The sequence below is a fragment of the Varanus komodoensis genome, unplaced genomic scaffold (assembly GCF_004798865.1).
Source record: "Varanus komodoensis strain SLA01 unplaced genomic scaffold, ASM479886v1 scaffold11, whole genome shotgun sequence".
Lineage (NCBI taxonomy): Eukaryota > Metazoa > Chordata > Lepidosauria > Squamata > Varanidae > Varanus > Varanus komodoensis.
Window position 1 is genome coordinate 8,889,154 of NW_025335317.1, and position 20,829 is coordinate 8,909,982.

Here is a 20,829-nt window from a genome sequence, read left to right on the forward strand (position 1 = left end):
CACAAGTAGCCATGTGGGAGTTTTATTGACCCTTCACATTTTTCCCTAAGCCATGAAAATGATCTTCAGCTGATCTTCCTGCGCATTGGTAGCTCTATGGGAAAGCCGTGGTTTTTTTTCTAGGAAACTGTGTAGGAAAATAAATGTTTTAATTTATTCATGATACCATTTCATCTTTCCCCTCCACACATGCACTAGCATACTCCCTCGTCCTTTACATACTTGTGGCAACCCAGACTGGAAACATGCTGTGTTTGATCCTGTGATCATTTCCCATCCTACCTGCAAAGTTCAAATCCATAATCACCTCCACCTCCATATATATTTAGGAGGAGGAGGAGGAGGGGAAGACTGTGAAAACCCCTGGGACTAGGGTTCTTTGCTACCTTTCTTTTGCCAGCTGAATTTGTTTAAAGACAAAATGAGGCAGACCAGGAGGGAAAGAAAGGAAAAGTTTGGAAAAGTTTCCAGCTTTTGGAAAAGTTGCACCTGCTGAACTTTTGCTCAATACACAAAAGAGGTCCGAGCAAGGGAGGTCAAAACAGGAATGCAAGATCCCTGCATATAACCAGTGGATTTCTGTGACTCATTTTCTTACACATCCCTGATATTATCTTTTCTGCAATTTCATATCGATTGTTGGATCACTGTAAAGCTGGTGTATGAGAGACAGTACTTGCCTACACTAGGAAAACAGTGGGGCAAACCTGTGCCTGTTTAGACCAGGGCAAGTTCTGTAAGTTCAGGACTTCTTCTGTCTAAAGATACTGCGATTTACCCTTGAGCTGAATGTAATAAGCATGTCTTTGGCTCCATGGTAGCCTGGGAATGTCGTTAAGGGAGGAAAGAAATAAGACCTCTCTAGCAGAGCTATGAACATCCTTTTGAAACTGCCCCAGGATCCCTTGAGAGGAAAAATAGGAACAGTAAATCATTTTATGACTGGTGACAGCTGATCCTCTCATGCTCCTAGAAATGTGTTATGGCAAGTTCAGTAGCCACATCAATCTACTGTGGCAAAATCAAGACACTCATGACTCACCCAGGAGCCACTCCCAGCCTTTGGTTGGCTGAAGGAGGGTGCAGGGAATCATCTTCAAATATGACCTGGTCAAGAAATAAGAGGCCTGCTTCCTGATGGCTGGGCATGGATGTGAAAGCAGGACAGTGAAGAAAGCTGACGGGAAGAAAATGGATGCATTTGAAACATGGTGCTGAAGGAGAGCTTTGAAAATAGCCTGGATTGAGAGAAATATGAGCAAGTGTGTCCAAGTAATCAAGCCAAAGCTTTCCCTAGAAGCAAACACTGCAAAGCTGAGGCTGTCATTCTTTGAACACATCATGAGAAGGCATGACTCCTTGGAGAAGACCATCATGCTAGGGAAAGTCAAAGGCAGGAGAAGAAAAGGAAGACCAAATAAGAGATGGACTGTCTCCACAAAGAAAGCCTAGAATTTAGAACAACTGAGCAGGGCTGTCATGGATGGGACATTTTGGAGGGGTTTCGTTCATAGGGTCACCTTATGTTGGAGATGACTTGACGATACAACAAAACTCTACCTAAAATGGCTCATTTGGGGGTAGCCACTTCATTCTGATTATTTATTTATTTCTTTATTTTTCAAGTTATATGCTGCCTTTTTCCTACAAAGGGCTCAAGGCAGCTTACATCTTCTCTCCTCCTCCATCTTATCCCCACAACAACAACACTGTGATGTAGGCTGGGCTGAGAGTCTGCGCTGGCCCAAAGTCACCCAGTTGGTTCCATGGCTAAGCAGGGACTAGAACCCAGATCCTTTGAGTCCCAGTCCCATGCTCTTCACCACTATGCCACACTGGCTTTCCACATTATGCAGCCCCAAAGTCTCTTTTCCAGATTAATTACACATGTAGCCAGTCAAAACTAGATAGTGCTGTGCTGTGACTGGATGAATAGGCAACCTGCCAAGTCTATTTTTGCAAAAGCCACAATGTCTTGTGATCAGAGCTGGGAGATTACTAAGAAAGCCTCTTAGTTGTCTCTCAGCCAATTGCTGCAGAAGAGGAGATTCTAAGCAGTCCTGCTAGACCACTTTTCATGCACCCCTGCACAGCCATTGGGCCCTTTCTCTGAATTCTGTGCATCGGATGGAATTTAGGAATAGGCCTCTGGGCAGCTTGGAATACAGCCAGTGTTGGCCTGAGCATCCAGGAGAACTGGGTTCTAGTCTGCACTCAGCCATGATGCTCACTGTGTGACTTTGGACAGAGAGTCAATGCCTGGCTCCATCTACCTCACAGGGTTATTGTTGTGCAGCTAAAGAGGAGCTGTCAGCTTCCTTGAATTCTGCCCAAGAAGAAAAAAGATGGGATATAGATACAATGAGAGGAGGAGGAGGAGGAGGAGGAGGAGGCACAGACTTGATTAAATCCTTTCCATCTGTGTTTCATAAATTGCCAGGTGCTTATAAATTGTGTTTCATTCCGTTGTCCATTCATGAACAGAACTGGATTTTTTTCCTCGATAGCCCAAACTTTATTCCTTCATGTTTGTGCAAATTTGCACTTTTGCAAATGCACAAATTCCCCCAAACATGTAACTTTCACACATTCGCCTAGGTGATGTCCAAGGTACATTTTGGGTTTTTCATTTTCTTCCATAACTAAATTTGCCTAAAGTTCCAGATTTTTTTGACAGTTGGCTACTCCCAAGTATCCCTGGGATTTGGAGAAAGTCTGTCCTCTGCAGGAACCATGCTCAGAGTCCTAGAAATGAAAACTCATTTGCATCCATTGCAGGTTTCTCTGGTATGCCCAGCTGGGGATGCCCAGCATGATTTCATCAGGTTTCCTGATTAAGTTTACCAGCCCTGTGCACACAAGCGTAGAAGGCCTCTTCTCATTCACAGTGATGGGGCTGGCAGAGTTGTACACATGGAACTCAGGGGAGCATCCTGCCAACATGTTCCCCCTTCCCTCTGAATGTTGGCCTCGAAGAGAGGAAGTGTCAAAAGTGGAGGTGGTTCTTTCACAGAAGCACAGAAATACACATACATATCCATACATACACTCCAATACATATGTACCCATGTATTTCACACACACACACACACACACACACACTGTATTACACTATTTAATAGATGACTATACTGTATGTGTGACTATACTCTATGTGTGTGCATGTGCTTTTCAGTAAGAAATACAGCAAAGCTGTTACTTATTGTTGTAAATGAGTCTCTCATTTGCCAACTCTTTCTTCACAGGGAGCGAACGCTAAATTCAACCTCCGCCTTGTTGGGCCCGGTGGCATTTTCCGGGTTGTCCCCCAGACTGTCCTAAATGAAGCCCAAGTCACAATAATTGTTGAAAATTCTGTTGCCATTGACTATGAAAAGTTCCAGGTGTTAACTTTCAAGGTATTCTAACTACTCCTGCCTCCTTTTGTTAGAGCTTGTTCTTTTCTTTTTCTTTTTCTTTTTTTAAGGGGGGTGGGATGAGGAGAAGAATCTTAATTTCCACTGGCTTGCGCCTAACAAACTACTGTAATGGGACACTGTGCATTATTATTAGTGGTAAACCCTTCCTTTCTTGCCCTGGGCTCCAAAACACTAGGCCATCCTTTGCAATACAGGCCTTTGTTGACACTCCACAGCTAACAAGACAATGCGACTCTAATAACCCTCTAGCAAGCTGAATGTTACACCTCTATTCCTATAAAGAACTATGAACTCAAACTGGAAATTTGTCCCCACGCCTTCCCTTTCATTTAGCCTGTGGGTTCCACCCTCAGTGTAGCTCCTGCCAGTGGAGACCCAGCTGGTGAGGCCCACACAAGTCAAGCCCTCTAACTGGGTGGAGCGTCTCTCCCAATGACTCCTCATGGGGTCAGGGACCAGGCAAGGTAATGGCTCTCCCTCCTCCCCTGAGTCCCATCCCACCTCTTCCAAAACATATTTGCTCTCACAGTTGGCCTGGGAAACTGCAGGCACTGGGTCTGATGGAACTTCAAAGACTCCGACCCCTTTTTGATCCTCCTGTCCTCCTATCACTTCCTTGGCACCCTCCCCTTCAGAGCCCAGTAACAAGAGACACTGGAAAGTCAGCCAAGGGTGAGTCCCCAGCCCACTGACTATATCCTACAGCCAGTGTGGGGTAGTGGCTAAGAGTATGGGACCAGGATTCAGCCGATTTGGGTTCTCATCCCTGCTCAGCCAGGGATCAACTGGGTGACTTTGGGCCAGTCACAGACTTTGAGCCAAACTACATCTCAGAATTGTTGCTGTGAGTATAAGACTGAGAGCAGGAGGAGAATTGTAAGCTGCTTTGAGTGCTGTGTAAGAAAAAAGGCTGGATATAAATCTAATAAATAATCCTCTGTTTGAGCTGAGAAGTGCTCACATGGAGTGGTGGGGTTGCTGTGGGACTCCATAGACTGGGTTCAGCAAGCCAGATCTGTAGAGGGCCACCCCACAGCAAGTCCACTTGACCTGGGCACTCCCAGATAAAGAATAAAGCACCTTGAAGCTGGGGGGGGGGTCTCCCCTTCACTGACCTTGAGGGCACCCGTGTGCTGCATCAGCCCTGTAAGGTGCTTTGCCATGTTCATTACATGTCCCACTTACCAGCTCTAAAGCAGAACCAGGACCCTTTCTGCTTCCAAACGTTTTAAAGGATCATGCACTTAATAGTCCACAAAGTCCCACACAAGGACAAACACCCATGTGCATATTAGTCCACAAATAAAGTAGGCACTTGGACCAAATACAAAATGTCAAGTATGAATTGGCTCTCAGCTACCTTTTCAAAATACTGTCTTTCTCTGTATTCACCAAAGGTTAAAGATTTTCATAGATTCTAGTCCTGTGGACAGATTGAACATACGTGCAGCATCTGGAACCCCTGCCACTCACCTGTCATAGCTCCAGCAAGAGCCCTATAAGACCCTGAAAAAATGAGACATTTGATGTGATCGAGTGTGGGGAAATAAAGTATAGAGAAGGCATAGACATTTCATTAAAATTGAAAGCTGAAACAGGTCTGGAAATTCCTCCCCAGACAAAATTTCTAAGAAATTTGGAGGTTAAGAAATTGGAGTTTTGATGAGACCAGGGAAGTTTACCCTATGGATTCTGCATATCCCTAAAATTATAAATTTCCTTCCCTCCCAGATGTGGTAGTCTAATTGTACAGGAAGGCGTGCAATTCTTTTGCGGGGCATACCTTGGTCATCTCTTTTGACCTGCTCTCTGATTTGGGCACAGAGTATTCTGGATTATCTGGGTTAATCTGTTGGTTAATCTTCAATAGGCATAGATATTTCTGTCTAGAGGAAGGTGGCTGAAGTTGATGATCTGCAGCTCTTTTTGGTTTCCGCCATAGCCCTTGCTTACAGATTTCACAGGGTTTAGATTAAACAGGTGCAACCAGAATGCAACATATAATTATTCCTACTAAAACTAGAAAATTCACAGAAGGTTATGAAGCATTGCCCAAGTATGCATGCTAAAGAAATTACATGCTGGGACCTCATGAATACTAATAGAATTCAACATGATTAACGGTACTGCTGTAAACTCCAAAGGAAGTAATTAAAAGAGAAAAGAGTGTGTTTCTTTTTACTTAAGAGAATGCACACTTTGTCTTGCACAAAACTGTTATTACTATTATTATGTGAGAATGATGGAAGGGGCAAGGGGCTTTGCCAGAAAATATAGAGCCCCTTTTTAAATTCCAATTTTATTGGAGAGAAAGAAAGTCATAGATCCACCATTTCATGCACAATAGTTGTGAAATATCCACTAACTTTATCGGACTGAAAACCCACCAATAAATTGAGTGCTAGCCAGAGAGAACAAAACTACTTCTTGGTGCATAAGCTGATACGGCACCAAAGACCCTACTTGGCCAGCACTGGGTTTGGAGGTAGCCATTATGCATTGTTCTGGTGAGCAATCATTTGGATGGCCGCACCCTGATTTATTCGTGGGGCTGCCTTAGAAAATGGCTGGAAACTTCAGGCGGTCCAAAACTAGGTGGCCAGAGTGATAATGGGAAATGTCCAAAGAATCCAGTTATGCCAGTAATTTGCTTTCTGTACTAAGTGCTGGTCTGTTTCCGGGGTCCAATGCAAGGTGCTGCTTTTCACTTTTATGCCCTGCAGGACTTAGACTCAGATTCCCTGAAAGACAGCCTCTGCCCACTATACCTCCCCGAATCCTAAGGTCATCATCTGAGCACCCTTGCTAAATGAAGCAAGACGGGCGCTAAAAAAGCAAGGCCTTTCTAGCAGTGGCTCCCCATTTTCAGAGTCTCTTCCCTAGAGAAGCTCACTTGGCCCCTGCGTTCTGCTGCTTTTAGTACCAGGCAACCATCCCTCCCACTGCAAGGCATTTTAGAAACTGTTTTTAATGCCTTTAGATATTTACAGAGTTTCATCCCTGCTGGTGGTCTTCCTTCTGGTTGTGTTATGTCCTGTTGCTAGTATTATTTTGGGGAGGGCTTGTTAGGGGATTTATTTTGTTATGATTTTGTTGCTGTTTTTGAATGTGTTTTTAACGTGTACATCATCCCAAGAATTCCAGGTAGTAGGCCTTTTAACATGTAATAAAGAAAGACCATTTAGTGGAGAAAGAGTGACTTCTGTACCTGCTGAGTGCTGCCAATGGTCCTAATTCCAGATTGTATGCATAGCCCACCATAGTCTCTGCATCCACCCCCTTGGCTTTGGCTTCCACGTGCAATTGCACCCCGTTCCTTGTGGAATATGTAAGAGGTGGCCTACAAAAAAGCTGTAGGAGCAACGATGAGCATCGAGAAGCATCAGCAGCCAGCAGCAACTCAGGGGATCCACAGTCTTAGATCTCTTTGGGATACAAAGTGCAAGTACAGTCCATTGTGTATGTCCTGCTGCCATGGAGCCATGATGAGCAAAGATGGTGCCACATTGAGCATTCTGACAGTCTCAGCATGCATTGCTCCTGTTTTACAACAAATTTCCAACCCTTATGGCAGAAAGAAAGAAAAATTTTATAGCATGGGAATAACAGCTATTAAAATGTCAGAAAACAAAGCGGGGAGGCAAAATATGATTTCCAGGACCAAGGGGGAGTCTTGGGTGGTGAGCCAGAGGATTTGCTTCCAAGGACTGCTGAGAGGTTGATGAATCCCACTTGGGATCCCCTATAGGTTCCGGGAGTACTGCAAGCTTGAGTTTGCGGCACACAGCACATAAACTACATGGCCTTTATACACAGACTTTAGGAGCCACATGAGAATTAACTTTTTATTGTTTCTCAGATGGGTAAACACAACATTTTCCCATTATTCTTCCTTTGTTTTGGCGCATGTTCAGTTGATGTGATTCTGCAATATTAATCCTTAGGATGTTGATTAAACATAATTTTGCATTACAATAGTGTGTCCCTTATTAACTCTTGAAATGATTATTTCTCCTTCTTTCCTTAGCTTCTTGCAATCGAAGTTAACACTCCTGAGAAGTTCAGCTCCACTGCTGATATTGTAATCCGGCTCTTGGACACCAACGATAATGTTCCAAAGTTCTCCTCTGATTACTACATTGCTAGAATTCCAGAGAATTCCCCTGGTGGTTCCAACGTAGTGGCTGTAACAGTAAGTTTAATTCCTTTCTTTCGAGTCATGCTCCATTTCATTAACTGATTTTCTAATACTGCATAATTATATCTGTAATTATTACCTAGCTGGCTGCTGTCCCCACCCCAGTGGCTGCCTTAAAAAAAGAAAGAAAACTAAGTATTCAGTTACTGACAGCAAAATCTCTCGTGCATCTGAGTATGAAATCAAGCTTAAAAGAACACTGAAAATTAAATTTGAATTCACCAGAGTCTGTCATTGTACATGGAACAATTCTGGAACTTTCTGTGCTGATCAGACATGTCTTTGGCACGCCATGTTGTTCTTGTTCTCCCCTGTCCATGCCCACCACCCTCAGCCATGTATTTGGCCCTCATGGAATCCAGAAGTGCCAGAAAAAATGTTGCGACATCTTTTTTAAGCTGAGCAGGATTTCTAAATTTGAATTTTTCTCCACCGATGTGCACTATGTCCTGAAATGTGGAAAGTGGTAAAGGATCACAGCCCAGGAAAAGCAGTAGGTAGTTTCTTTCCATGAAACACTCTGAAAATAATGATCTCAAAGTGGAATCTCTTTCATGGAGTAAAACTTGATGTTGTCACATATTCAGTCTGACAGCTTAGCTGTGGAACAGCAAGCTAGCATTGTCTTCAGTCTCTCTGAATTAAATTAATTAAGTTAGTATTCGAAGCATGCTGTGATCCGTGTCAGAGAACTGAAAGGAGAATATTACTGAGAGCATTACCACATATAGATTCCCAACCACCATCTCTTGAATTGTGTTTTGGTCATTAAGAGTGGCTATAGATCTCTAACTGAAAAGAAAATGTCTCAGTAGATCACCAAACTACTATTCCCAGAATTCTTTGGGGAAAGTCATGCCAGTTCATCTTCTATGAAACTTACATGAATTTTAAGTGCAGATGTGCCCCTGGAGAAGACAGGTATTTTCCCCACTGTGTGCTCTATCCATTTCATATGTTATATTGTGTAAACCAGAATATCTGGGAAGAAAAAGCATGGCAGATGCAAATAGCAAGATGGTAGATTTTCAGCTCTCTCCCATATTTTCTAAGTGCGCAATCTCCATAATGCTTAGGCATTTTATTAGCAGAAAAATGTAAATGTTATGAGCAACATTTCCTATTTTTCCAATTTCAAACCTTACGGTGGTCTGTCTCGCAAGTGTGCAGAGCCACCTTGTGGCCACACCAGGATATGCAACTAGTTCAGAGAGCTCTGGTGGAAAGTTAGACTCATAGAATAGCAGAGTTGGAAGGGGCCATGAAGGCCATCGAGTCCAACCCCCTGCTGTTGCAGGACACCAAGTCACACCATCCCACTCAGAGGGCTGTCCAGTTTCTTCTTGAATGTCTCCAGTGTGGGCGAGCCCACCACCTCTCTGGGCAGCTGGTTCCACTGTTGTATTCCTCTGACAGTGAGGAAGCTTTTCCTGGTGTCCAGCCTGAATCTGGGTTGTCACAACTTGAATTGATTATTCCGTGTCTTACACTCTGGGATCAGCAAGAAGAGATCTTGACCTTCTTCTTTGTGACAGCCTTTGAGGTACTTCTAGAGGGATAGCCTGCCCCCCCCCCCCCAGTCTTCTCTTCTCAAGGCTGAACATGCCCAATTTTCTCCATCTCTCCTTATAGGGCAGAGTTTCAAAACCCTGGATCCTTTTTGTTCCATCCTTTCTTATAGATTCTTCTACCTGATAGCCATTGATGGCCTTCTCCGGGAATGTTGCTTGTGGTGGCAATCTGGAGCTGAGAAGTGGCAGGATACACAAGAACCTTCCCCATCCACTTTGCCACTCTAAATCCCATTCCAAACCTGCTTTTCCATAGGAAAAGTTTTCTTGCGGTTGTTGTTGCATGCCACCCAGCTACCATTGTGTTGGAGCCCTGAATTTAGCCCTGAATTTAGAACAGCAATGCTTTTGGGCAGTCCCCAACAGTTCCTGGGAGCTACCTGTCTGGACAAGTCTGCCAGGCATCACCATATATTTTCTGTGACACTTTCCCTCATGGTCAGCCTCAGTATGTCACGTTTGCAGAAACTAAGCCTGCGGGCAGGAGCTGCCACATTAATTCCACGTAAGCCATTCAAGTTTTTTTGGCTGGAGAGCAGGGTGTGAATGTAATGCTTAAAATTATTCATACATGATAAATATGATAACAAGAAATGACTTCTAGAAGTTGTCCTTGTTTCCCCTCAAAAAGATATATCCTCTTCTTGCATTCAGTACTCAAATTCAAAGTAACAAAGTTCTTTTTGTTGTTGTTGTTGTATAATCATGGGTTACATAACTGTGGGAATAGGAGTGGTTTGGATGGAAGGTGGCTTTGTGGTGTGGCTTTGCTTATCATGAAGGGACCCCCCACATCTAAAGTTGCCGCTATACCACTGTGCCATCAAGTCATCTCTGACTTATGGTGGCCCAATGAATGAAAGCCCTCCTATTCATTCTGCTTAGCTGTTCTAAATTCAAGGCTTCATTGTTGGAGTCAAGCCTTCATTCATTCATTCATTCATTCATTCATTCATTCATTCATTCATTCATTCATTTCTATACTGCCCCACAGCCAAAGCTCTTTGTATTTGGTCTTCCTTTCCTTCTTCTGCCTTCGAGTTTCCCTAACATGATGATGGTCTTCTCCAATGGGCCTTGTCTTCTCATAACATGGCTGCCTCATATTTTCTTCTAGGAGGAGCTCTGGTTTAATTCAATCTGGGCACCTGATTTTTTTGCCTGAACCTACACATAAATATGTAGTTCTGCATGGTATGAAAGTTGGCTTTATTTTACTTTTAACCAATTAGAACCTCTTTCCATTCTCTTTTTAAGGCAACAGACCCCGATTCAGGCCTTTGGGGTGAAATGAAATACTCCATATATGGAACTGGATCAGATCTGTAAGTTTAACATCAACAGACAAATATTTATGTGCGTAATTACTATTCACATACCTCTTTTCATAAGAATGTGTTTGAATAATTTTCAAGTGACTGGCTCATGGACAAGAAATTAAACAACGTTCCAGTGCATTAATCACAAACAGGATAAGAGCCATTTCTAAAATTCTCTCTATTCTCTCTGTTGAACCTTAAAACTTCCTCAGCATTCTTCCATACTGCCTGTATGACAAGCTGTCTTGTGCAGCATTTAAATGTTTTCAATACATCAAGAAGTAAACGGGTAGAACATTAAGAGTAGGAGCAGCAATCTTTTCAGAGGTACAAATTAAACTGCCTTTGTGATGAACCCTTCAGCATCTTCCTTCTGTAGCATTGCAAATCAAACAGTCGCAAACTGATCATCTGCTTAGTCATTTTTTTATACATGTATTTATTTATAGGCTACCTAGGAGGGCCTTGGCAGTTATAGGTGGCCTTTAAATACATGTATAAATAAACAAATAAGCTGAAACAAATCAATATATCCTACCACAGATGTCTTTCCTTTTGCAGAAAAAGGTGGTGGTGCTGGTGCTGATAGGTATCATGATGATGAGGAGGAGGAGGAGGGCAGTAACTCCTTTGTATTTCAGTAGGCAGATGCTTGGCTTGTCAGACCTACTTTCCTTTTCTTTCCTGTTGAATCTGCAAGGTCCAGTCAAAGCTAGTGGCAATATGGCAGCTGGGTGGGGGGTGAGGAATACAACACCTTCTGAAGAGCCATGTATGGGGGAGACCTACTGCATGCATGCACAATTTGCGCCTAAGATGCTATGGGTTCTAACAGCAAGCCAGCCTGCCCCCACAAATCCAGAAAGACCTAGTTATGGCTTAGAAACTAAATTTCAGGTGTGAATTGTCTTGGGGACTGTGCTCTCTCTTCTGGTGTGTTTAACAAGTGAATCGCATTCATGCAGCAGTGTGACGACATTAACATGGACAACATCAGGAAAATCCCGTCCTTTTCATTTCCAGGAAGCTGGATGTAAGTAGAAGATCCTTAATCACAACGAAGGCCCCAAAAGGGAATGAGGAAATAATTGCATGTTTAATTACTTCCAGTATGTAGAGATGTTTCATGCACAGCAAACCTATGTTAAAGCTTTTAATAGTGTTAAAGGTGTCTGCTTTGGGACGCTTTACACTGGGTATCACTGTTGTATTTGCTGCTCACCATTTTCAAGAAAACCAACTGCATTAAAACCTACTGGAAATGATGTTAGAGTTCTTAAATCCTGCTTGGCACACTTGACATTTGGAGATTGTTGTTAGTGTTTTTGTTATTATATTTGTGACTCACATTGCCATATCCAAAGTAGAAACAATATAATATTATTTTGCAGCAAAAACAACAACATTAACACCCAGAGAATTTATTACGCCATAAATTTTTGTGACCTGGAGTTCAGTTCATCAGATATATGAAATATTACACTAAGTGAGCAAATATATGCAAATACACATACACAAAGCTGTTGGACGAATTTTTAGCAGAACTATTAACCTCATAATTAGAAGGAAATAGCATGCAACACTTACAGGCAAATTATTATGTTAAAGCTTAAACAAATATAAAATTATTACAGTGACCATTCACAAAGTAGGCTGATGCTAACACCAGCAACCTGATAACCTAATTAATGTCTGTAATGTGATTATAAACCCATTATCTTGACTGAGGCCACAGGTAATAGAATTAAACCTTTTGGTAGGGCGCAATTCAGCAATTTCACATTGGCCTGAAAGATTTAAGCAAATACAAAGTAAACGAGTACAGCAAGGAAATAAATCAGTTAGAAACCACATAAATAGAAAAATGAAAACACATCAAAAAGTACTTGGCAGCATGTTTCAGGAGAAATAAGTTTCCAGCTTCTAGAGGAAGAAGCTCCAAGAATCTCATGACAGATTTCCCTGTTCAGGACATTTCAGAAGGCAATGGTCAAATGTAGTGCTGGATACAACAGCTACAGTTGTATTGCTCTATCATCCTTGGACATTATATTGCCCACCAGAAGTTTCAGGTCTCAAGAGGAAACCGAAAAGGAAGGCTCAAGGGTAAGAAAGGCTGAATGTACAAAATAGCTCTGCATAGAGCTAAGAGGATCTGCTCCCACCCCATTTAACTCTCCTTTTCACAGACTAGAGACTTAGGTAGGGCATTTCATCAGTTGTTCCGTGACTTTTTCTCCTTCTGTGATGGTCCTGGTTATGATGGCATCAGCTGGATGCCAACCTTGGGTGGTTAGGCAAATTTTTTCCCTTTGTTTTCACCAGGGCTTTTTTTGTCATAGAACGCACCGGAATGGCGTTCCAGCACCTTTTTTCCAATGAATTTTACAAAGTGATTTTGAATCGCCTGTCGTTGTAGCAGGTCAGCAGCAAACATCATTAACATAGTGCCTGAGGGCTGCTTTTGTGTCCGCGCCGCCCGGCTTGGGACGCTGCTCGGCTTGGAATTGGTGTGTGTGATCACGGGTTGAGTGCTTACTGCCGGCGGTGACAAGAGTTCCAGCACCTTTTCTTTTTCACAAAGAAAGCACTGGTTTTCACTAACTCGTAATCAGTATAAGGATGGGAGTTCTGCCTTCATTCAGATATGACTTCGGACATCACACCGACTCTACACTAGCATCACAAAGACTAATCAGAGTAAAGGCAGGATGTACCAACTCAGTTTTTAAGTCTAATAAGCTCCCTTGAGAATGTTTGATTTAGCTTTAGTCACAAGTAGCTAGATTCATTGCTCTGGGAAATGAAAAACACTGGTGCCATGAACATAGAAGAAAATATTTCCACTAGGATTAATTTGTGTATGAAAATGATTCTGTCTCCATAATTTAGTCTACCCTTTTCTTTAATCTGATTTCACAATAGCATCTTTCAGAGTCCTTCAGCCTGTTGTTTGGAATGAATGGAGTTGAATGTGTACTCGAATTCTGCTTGGCTCTGCATCCAGACTTGAGGCATGTGGGATGACATTTTGGTCTTATGCCCATTGAACCGACAATCCTCAAATGGGCCTACTCTCTGAGACAGTCTGAATTTACCTGAGAGGGTTATTTTGCCTGCAAATGTTTTGAGGAATAGAGTTCAACTGCCTTTCAGGATCAGATAGCGAAATAAATCCCTCCTTTCTTGTTTTCTATGGGAACTGATAAAATGTACAGCAGAACTAACAAACTGCCAAAGATTGCATGCGCCATGCTTTATTTGGGGCACGACTCAATATATTATTCTTACAAACTGCATAAATATGCAATTCTCTCTTGTTTCAACACAGAGAATTCATTGGGGGAGAAGAACTATCACACTTTGCCCTTCACAAATATGAAAACTATTAACAAGGAATATAAGCAAAATGGATTTAAAATATGAAACTTGAAATGCCAGAAAATAAATCCTCCCACTCTTTTGTTTTGGCCAAAGAGGCCCTGGAGAGCTTGTAAAATACTTAACAATGCACCAGAATACATCAATGTTGCATACAGCTGCCTTTCCCCCTGTTGATTGTTGTAGATTTGGATTTAAAACTATTTTTTGCTTTTAGGCAGAAAGTCATACATCCACTAACCCAGGAGGGGGGAACCATTTTTCAACAGAAGGCTGAATTCATGTTGGGCGCTCACCTCCCCTGCAGCCCTGCAACATGATGGGCTGGACCTAATTCATATGCTTACGCAAACTCACAGTTATGCGCAGACACAATCAATGGCAGGTTCACAGTGTTGGGGATGATGGATTATTTAAAGAATCCTGTTTGCACCAGTGGACTATTTTTTAAAAGTCTATGCTGGCTTAATCATCAGTTCAAAGGGAGATTGGAGGCAGTAATTTCGGCTTGGAAGGGCAACAGTGAAGAAACATCAGTAAAGGATCATCAAGGTTGAGGATGTTTCACTGGAGACCAAAATGAAGTTCATCCGCAGTATCATTTTCCTGGTCACTGTATATGGGTGTGAAAGCTGGTCAGTGAAGAAAGCTGATGGGAAGCAACATTATACATGAAAAACAGGGTGCTGGAGGAGAGCTTGCAAATACCCTAGACCAACGGAAAGACAAAAAAGGGGTCACGGGTCAGATCAAGCCAGAATTTGCCCCAGAAGCAAAAATAATGGAACAAGGGCTGCCGTACTTCAGGCACATCATGAGAAGACAAGACTCACTGGAGAAGACAGAAGAGGAAAAGGAAGACCAACCATGAGATGGTTCAGTTCCATCAAAGAAGGCACAGCTTTGAGTTCTAAGAGCTGAGTAGGGCTGTCAAGAACAGGGCATTTTGTAGGGTGGCCATAAGTCAGAGCAAGGATGGAGCAAGCCCTTTCAGAATCCATCCTTCTAGCATTCACAGACTTCCTCTTATGCTCAGCGAGCTGACCTGAGCTGAGAAGAAGTCCAAGAACCCTTGCGGAACCCTGTTTGTGTACCAGCAACATTCCGCCAAAGGGCAGCTGCAGGGTGCTCAAGAACAGCACGGCTAGAAGGCCCAGGAGGTACCATTCTTGGTGACCTCTGCAACCAGCCCTTTTTCACATCCAGTGCAGTAGAAGAGGGGCAGTGCTCAGGTGGGCACCATTTCTGCAGCCCCAGTGACTGATCTTCTGCATCTGGTGGTTGTCCTGAGCACAGAAGAGGGGCACTGCTTGTACAGTGCGTGGGGCTCAATTTCTGGTGAGCACTCTGAGGACTCTGGACCCTTTTGCCAGGAACTTGGACTCTGGGCTTCTTCAAAGTGGATGAGAGCCCGGGAGCAGAGCCCAAGGAATGTGATGGATTCCCACCTCCAGATGGATCCCTCACACATCCCAGAGTCAGAGATGACAGCACGTAGCATTGGTCAGGAACTGGAAAAGTGTCTTATCTCCAGTTGGAGACTGGGAGTAAGATCAGGTAGTGGGTACACTGGATTGGAACCTGTCTCAACCAATTGGTAGTCAGACTGTAGACAAATCTACCATTTCCAGAGCAGTGTAAGAATGGTAAACATTGCTGAAAGTATTGCTGCATGTGTAACATTGTTTTCTACCCCATTTTGGTTTCCAATCAAAGGTTTTGCAGGAGTTGGGCATGCTTCAAGCTGCACCTAATTTCTCCTCCAAAAAAGGAAATGGCAAGAACTATATAGGGCTTTCCCAAATCCATGGTTGGAAACAGAATTCCAAGCTTGGTACTGGGAATCCACATTTGGATCCCCCTTCCTTCTTCACAGCATGTATGCCAACCATACAGTTAGTTTTCCCAGTTGTATGAGTGACCACCAAGAAGGGTTAAGGGGGAGGGGAGAAGGGGGGACCAGCATTCCAGCCTCCTTCTGTCCATCTCCAAAATCAGACATGTGGCCCACATGCAGGTCAGAGGGGGGCAGAAAAGGACAAGCAACCCTTCCAGTTTTCACACTCTGCCTGTGGAACTCACCCTCCTAAGAAAATATATGCTTGAACACTTTTTAGTTCTAGTCAATTCATTATTATGATTTGTTCTTTAACTTCATGTTGGCTTCTGAAAATGCTGGATGGCTGAGCTGAGCTTGATTTGAAATGGTTGTTTTATTACTACTGGTGTTCAGTCTTGGTTTTAATAGATGCTTTATGTCCATTGTTTTGATGTATGGTCTGCTTCTTAGCATATTTTTTATAGGTGGCTCATAGCAATTAACAAATGCATTCCTGCTATTCAGGCATAATTGCCACTAACCCCAATATAGCAGCAAGGAGGAAATCACTCTGAAAAGGGTACCTCTGAGCAAAACCTACTCCATCCTTTCCTCTGTAGTGTTTCCTGCCATCAGTGAACAGGATCCTTGCCTTTTTGTTTCCCAGATTCCTGATCCACCCTTCCACTGGCATCATCTACACTCAGCCATGGGCTATGTTAGATGCAGAGGTCACTTCCAAGTACAACTTCTATGTGAAGGCAGAAGATACAGAAGGGAAGTACAGCTTGGCTGAAGTATTTATTACTGTTCTAGATGTAAATGACCATTCCCCAGAGTTCAACGAGAACATCCAGGAGAAAACCATGATAATTGGCTCTCCAGTGAAAGTGGAAGTGAGTCATGAGATATGTGTTTGCGCATTTGATTTTATGTCAAATCAGAAAAATCTCAGGGTGTAATCTAGTTTACTGGTTTCCAGTGGATTCTGCTACTATCCTTAATTATTAACTGAGATATTAGGAATGGTATTGTTGTCACTATTATTATCCTGCTCAGCAACTTTGGAACATTCAGTAAAACATTCTTTTCCATCTCTCCTTCCCTCTGTCACTCCCCCAAAACCAACAGGCAATAGACCAAGATGCTGAAGAACCAAATAACATAGTTGACTACTCTATTATGCAAGCAGATCCAGCCAATGTGTTTGATATCGACCAAAGCACTGGGGAAATAAAGCTGAAATCCTACATAAGATCCTTGGACATCATTCACAACATCACCAATAACAAAGACTGCATATGGTCAGTGGTGGTCCAAGCCAAAGATCGGGGCTCTCCTTCATTTAGTACTACAGCTGTCCTGAAGATTGATATCACAGAAGAGGTAAGATGATAGGATGCTAGAGAAAAATGGCTAGTGTCATTAATTAGAAACATAGAAACAGAGCAAGTCAGAAGGGGTCTCCCAGGCCATCTAGTCTGACCCCCGGCTCCAGCCGGCTCTGCTCATGACATGCCCACCAGTGACCAGGATCTGAATCAAAGGATGACTTGTGATGTACACCATTGCAGGAGCCCCATCAATAAACATATTTATGTTGGGTTGAAAAGAATAAGAGGGTGCTGTCAGCAAGAAACATTTTTCCATCAGTGAGGCAAGTACTGGACCTACTTCAGTGGGGAATCTGGACACCCTAGCTTGACAGAGCGAGTACATCTTTGTTGGTTCTTCTTCTCTTAGTGACATTTAATACTACCGATTATGATAGCTTTCTGGTCAGCTGGATAGCTTGGAGCTGGGTGACACCATCTGGACCCTTTCTGAAACAGTGTTTCAGAAACTACTCTTTCTGAACAGTATTTCATACAACAGTTTTTGTTCTTTAATGTCTACATTCAACCTGTATTAGAAGCTGTCTGTAATTTTGGAGTGTGGTGTCATTGGTATGCAAGAGATATACAACTATAGCTCTCTTTTCCAGTAACAACAATGTCAAAAACAACAAGGTAACTCTGTTGACCAAATTAAAGAAGGCCCAAAATCCATACACTTTTATTGGAGTGTCATAAAGGTATGGATTTTGGAATTTCTCAGCTGGTTCCAGAATGGCGATGGAGTTTCTCATTCCATGTTGTAGCCTGTAATGGAGAGATTGTGTTGTTGTTGTTGTGTACAGTCAAGTTGTCTCTGATTTATGGCAACCCTATGAATGAATGCTGTCCAAATTGCCCTTTTCTTCACAGCCCTGCTCTGTTCAAGGTTTGTGACTTCCTTTATGAAGTCAGACTGAGATTTAATGAAGATAAAATGGTGCTCCCATTGGTCAGCAGGAAAACTGTCCTGGAATTAGTGGTGGAACTTGTTTTGGGAGGAATGGAACTCCCTCTTGAAAACCAGGTCTCCAGTCTGGAGGTGTTCCGGCTCTGCTCCTGAACAACTAATAATGGCTGTGGCTAGGATGGGCATCTTTAATTTGTGCGGTAGTGAGCCTAGCATTGCAATTGTGTGGTAGTGATAACCTGAAGACAGAACTGGCAAGATGCCCAGGTGTACAGCTTAACGATGCAAGTTCTTGTCACCTTGCTGTTGTCTAGAAGGGACAGGAATGCAGATGTGCAAATGGAGAGAAAGCCACCCGGGCAGTGATTTTCAGGTAACTTCTACCACACAATCCAATGATTTGGAACTAGGACAAACGCATCTGTACATATTTGAGAAAATTCACATTTGTGAAAATCCGTGCTCCAGAAAATGTGTGAATCAGCCAAAATTGTGCAAGTCCTCTCCCACCCTGCCAATAAAACATGTTCATACCTTATTCGATGGGGGAAACTTGCTCATCTTTGATTGGTGGCTTTGGGTTTTGTTTTGTTTTTGCATTTTAATGGCTAAATTTGGGCAAAAGTATGAAAAATAGATTTTTAAAATCAGTCTGCAAGCCCTGGGGACTCCACACTGGGGATGTGCGAGGTCCCCATTTGGGGATGGGAACCCATCAGATTCCCTGCACTTGGCTCCCTGGATTCCAGTCCACTTTGCAGCAGCCCTGCATCCAAGTTCAAGCTCCATACACTGCATTCATGGACTTCCTCCTGGCTTAGTTCACTTTGCGAGATCAGGCCAAGCTTGAAAAGCAATCCACGCATTTCTAGAGGGAAGGACTCCACCAGGGTCCATCCCAACCCAATTCTGCACAACCTGGGAAAGCCAGTTCACTGTGGAATCCATGAGGTAGACTGCAAGGTAGCCTTACTCATTTGAGTCCATTGTGGATTTCTCCGTCTTCCTTCAATATAGAGTATATGAGAGGGCAACCTATACAAGCAATAATTGATTTTGTTTAGTCTACATAACTAAATGCTAAGCTATACAAAGAATAGTTGCACAAGGTATGTCTGTCAGTGGACTGCAGCATGTCAGACGGCAGGTGGGAAATGAAATCTTTTGGAATTACCTTTTCCACATGCACGCTTGCAAACCATGTCAGACTGTACTAAGCTAGAACCCAGCTTTTCTTCTTTGCTTCCAGCTGTTCAGGGTGATATTTGGGAAGGAGCCGTGTTCATTCCCAGGTGTCTACCATGCACATGTGTGATGAGAGTTCGCATGTAGGACAGTCCACAGACTCTGCTTTCCTACATGAAGACTCCCTTCTACCCATTAACTTTGCGACGACTCAGCTCACAAAACCTGGTCTCATGTCAGTTCCTGCCAACAGCAAGGTAGCTATTTTGGAACTTCATTTTCCATGCAATGCACATCAGCAAGGAGCAATGAAGTAGTTCAAAGCACCCTCCACTCATTCCATTTCAAACTTAGTTCTTCCCAGAGCTCAAAATCTACAGGTGTGTACCTGAAGCCCATGATTTCTAGTCTTGGCTCCAGCACGGTGCCTCTAATTTCCTTAACAATATGGATTCCGGGGCTCCATTCCCTTTTCTTTTCCCTTCTTTTCTTTTCCCGTTGCATGCCCCATTTCTGCTTGCTTTGTTTGTGCCTTCTTTGCAACTGGCTTACCACAGTACAGCCACAGTACATGAATCCATTTGCGATTCTCTCGCCGGGGCTGAGTGATATTTTCCAGAGGGAAAAGATCAGCATATGCCACATTTCAGGGGAGGCAGCATGATCAAAACCAGCAGCATGGGAACGCTCCCTCCCCTTGAATAATGTGTTCAGCTGAATGCATCTGCTCCTCTTTCATTGTGTCTGACCCACCCCTGCTTCCTACAGGTGGGTGTCTTGCGTTCCCTTTTGAAGGAAAAGCTTCTTTGACAGCATGACTAGAGGTGTCCAGCAGTGTTAATCACACTGAGTAATTAAACAAGCATATTTTTGATTAAAATTTACCATTGCAATTAGCAGAAGGCTGCTCCTTTCGAGATGGATGGCCAGTGGGTAGGTTTGGCAGTTGCATGCACTGAAAAATCTTTTCCTCTTGGAACAATGCAGTGTTTAAAAATATAGATATTCCTGGGGCTATTTTATTTAATTGGCTCCCTTTTTAAAGGAGCATGTTATTAATTATAAGGCTTGTGAAAAATGCATGGAAGAACATATGCTATTTACTTCTCCTGAGAATTTGATTCCCAATATTTTATGAGATAATTGGAAAGCCCAGTTTTCTGTGACCTGGAGTCAGAAAGCCCATCCCTGAGATGATAGCACCTGCTGGGCATTTTGGTAGGGCTCGTCAACAGTCTATGCATAATGTTGTCGCTGCTATGTGTCATCAAATCTTCTCCAACCTGTGGTGACCCCATGAATGAAGGCCCTCCAAAATGGCGTGTCCATGGCATCCCTGCTTAGTTGTTCTAAATGCGAGGCTCTGGCTTCCTTTATGGAATCCACCCATCCCGTACTGGTCTTCCTTTTCCTTCTGCATTCTACTTTCCCTAACATGATGGTCCTCTCCAGGGAGTCTTGCCTTCTCATAATGTGTCCAAAGTCAGAGAGCCTCGTCATTTTTGCTTCCTAGGTAAGTTCTACCTTGATTTGATCTATGGCCTACTTGTCTGCTTTTCTGTTGATCCAAGATATCCACCAGGCTTATTTATTTATTTATTTGGAGCTTTTGTATGCCGTCCCATTTGCATAAGCCTCGGGACGGCTTCCAACA

General features: G+C 43.1%; 1 protein-coding gene across 1 annotated transcript in view; it reads left to right on the top strand.

Annotated features, from left to right (window-relative positions):
* CDHR1 (cadherin related family member 1) overlaps positions 1-20,829 on the top strand; it is a 64,648-nt gene that overhangs the window by 39,737 nt on the left and 4,082 nt on the right. The window contains exons 12-16 of the mRNA XM_044420124.1: positions 3,246-3,398; positions 7,447-7,611; positions 10,446-10,513; positions 16,375-16,603; positions 16,839-17,093. Coding sequence (XP_044276059.1) covers positions 3,246-3,398; positions 7,447-7,611; positions 10,446-10,513; positions 16,375-16,603; positions 16,839-17,093 — 870 coding nt within the window. The remainder of the gene's footprint in view (positions 1-3,245; positions 3,399-7,446; positions 7,612-10,445; positions 10,514-16,374; positions 16,604-16,838; positions 17,094-20,829) is intronic.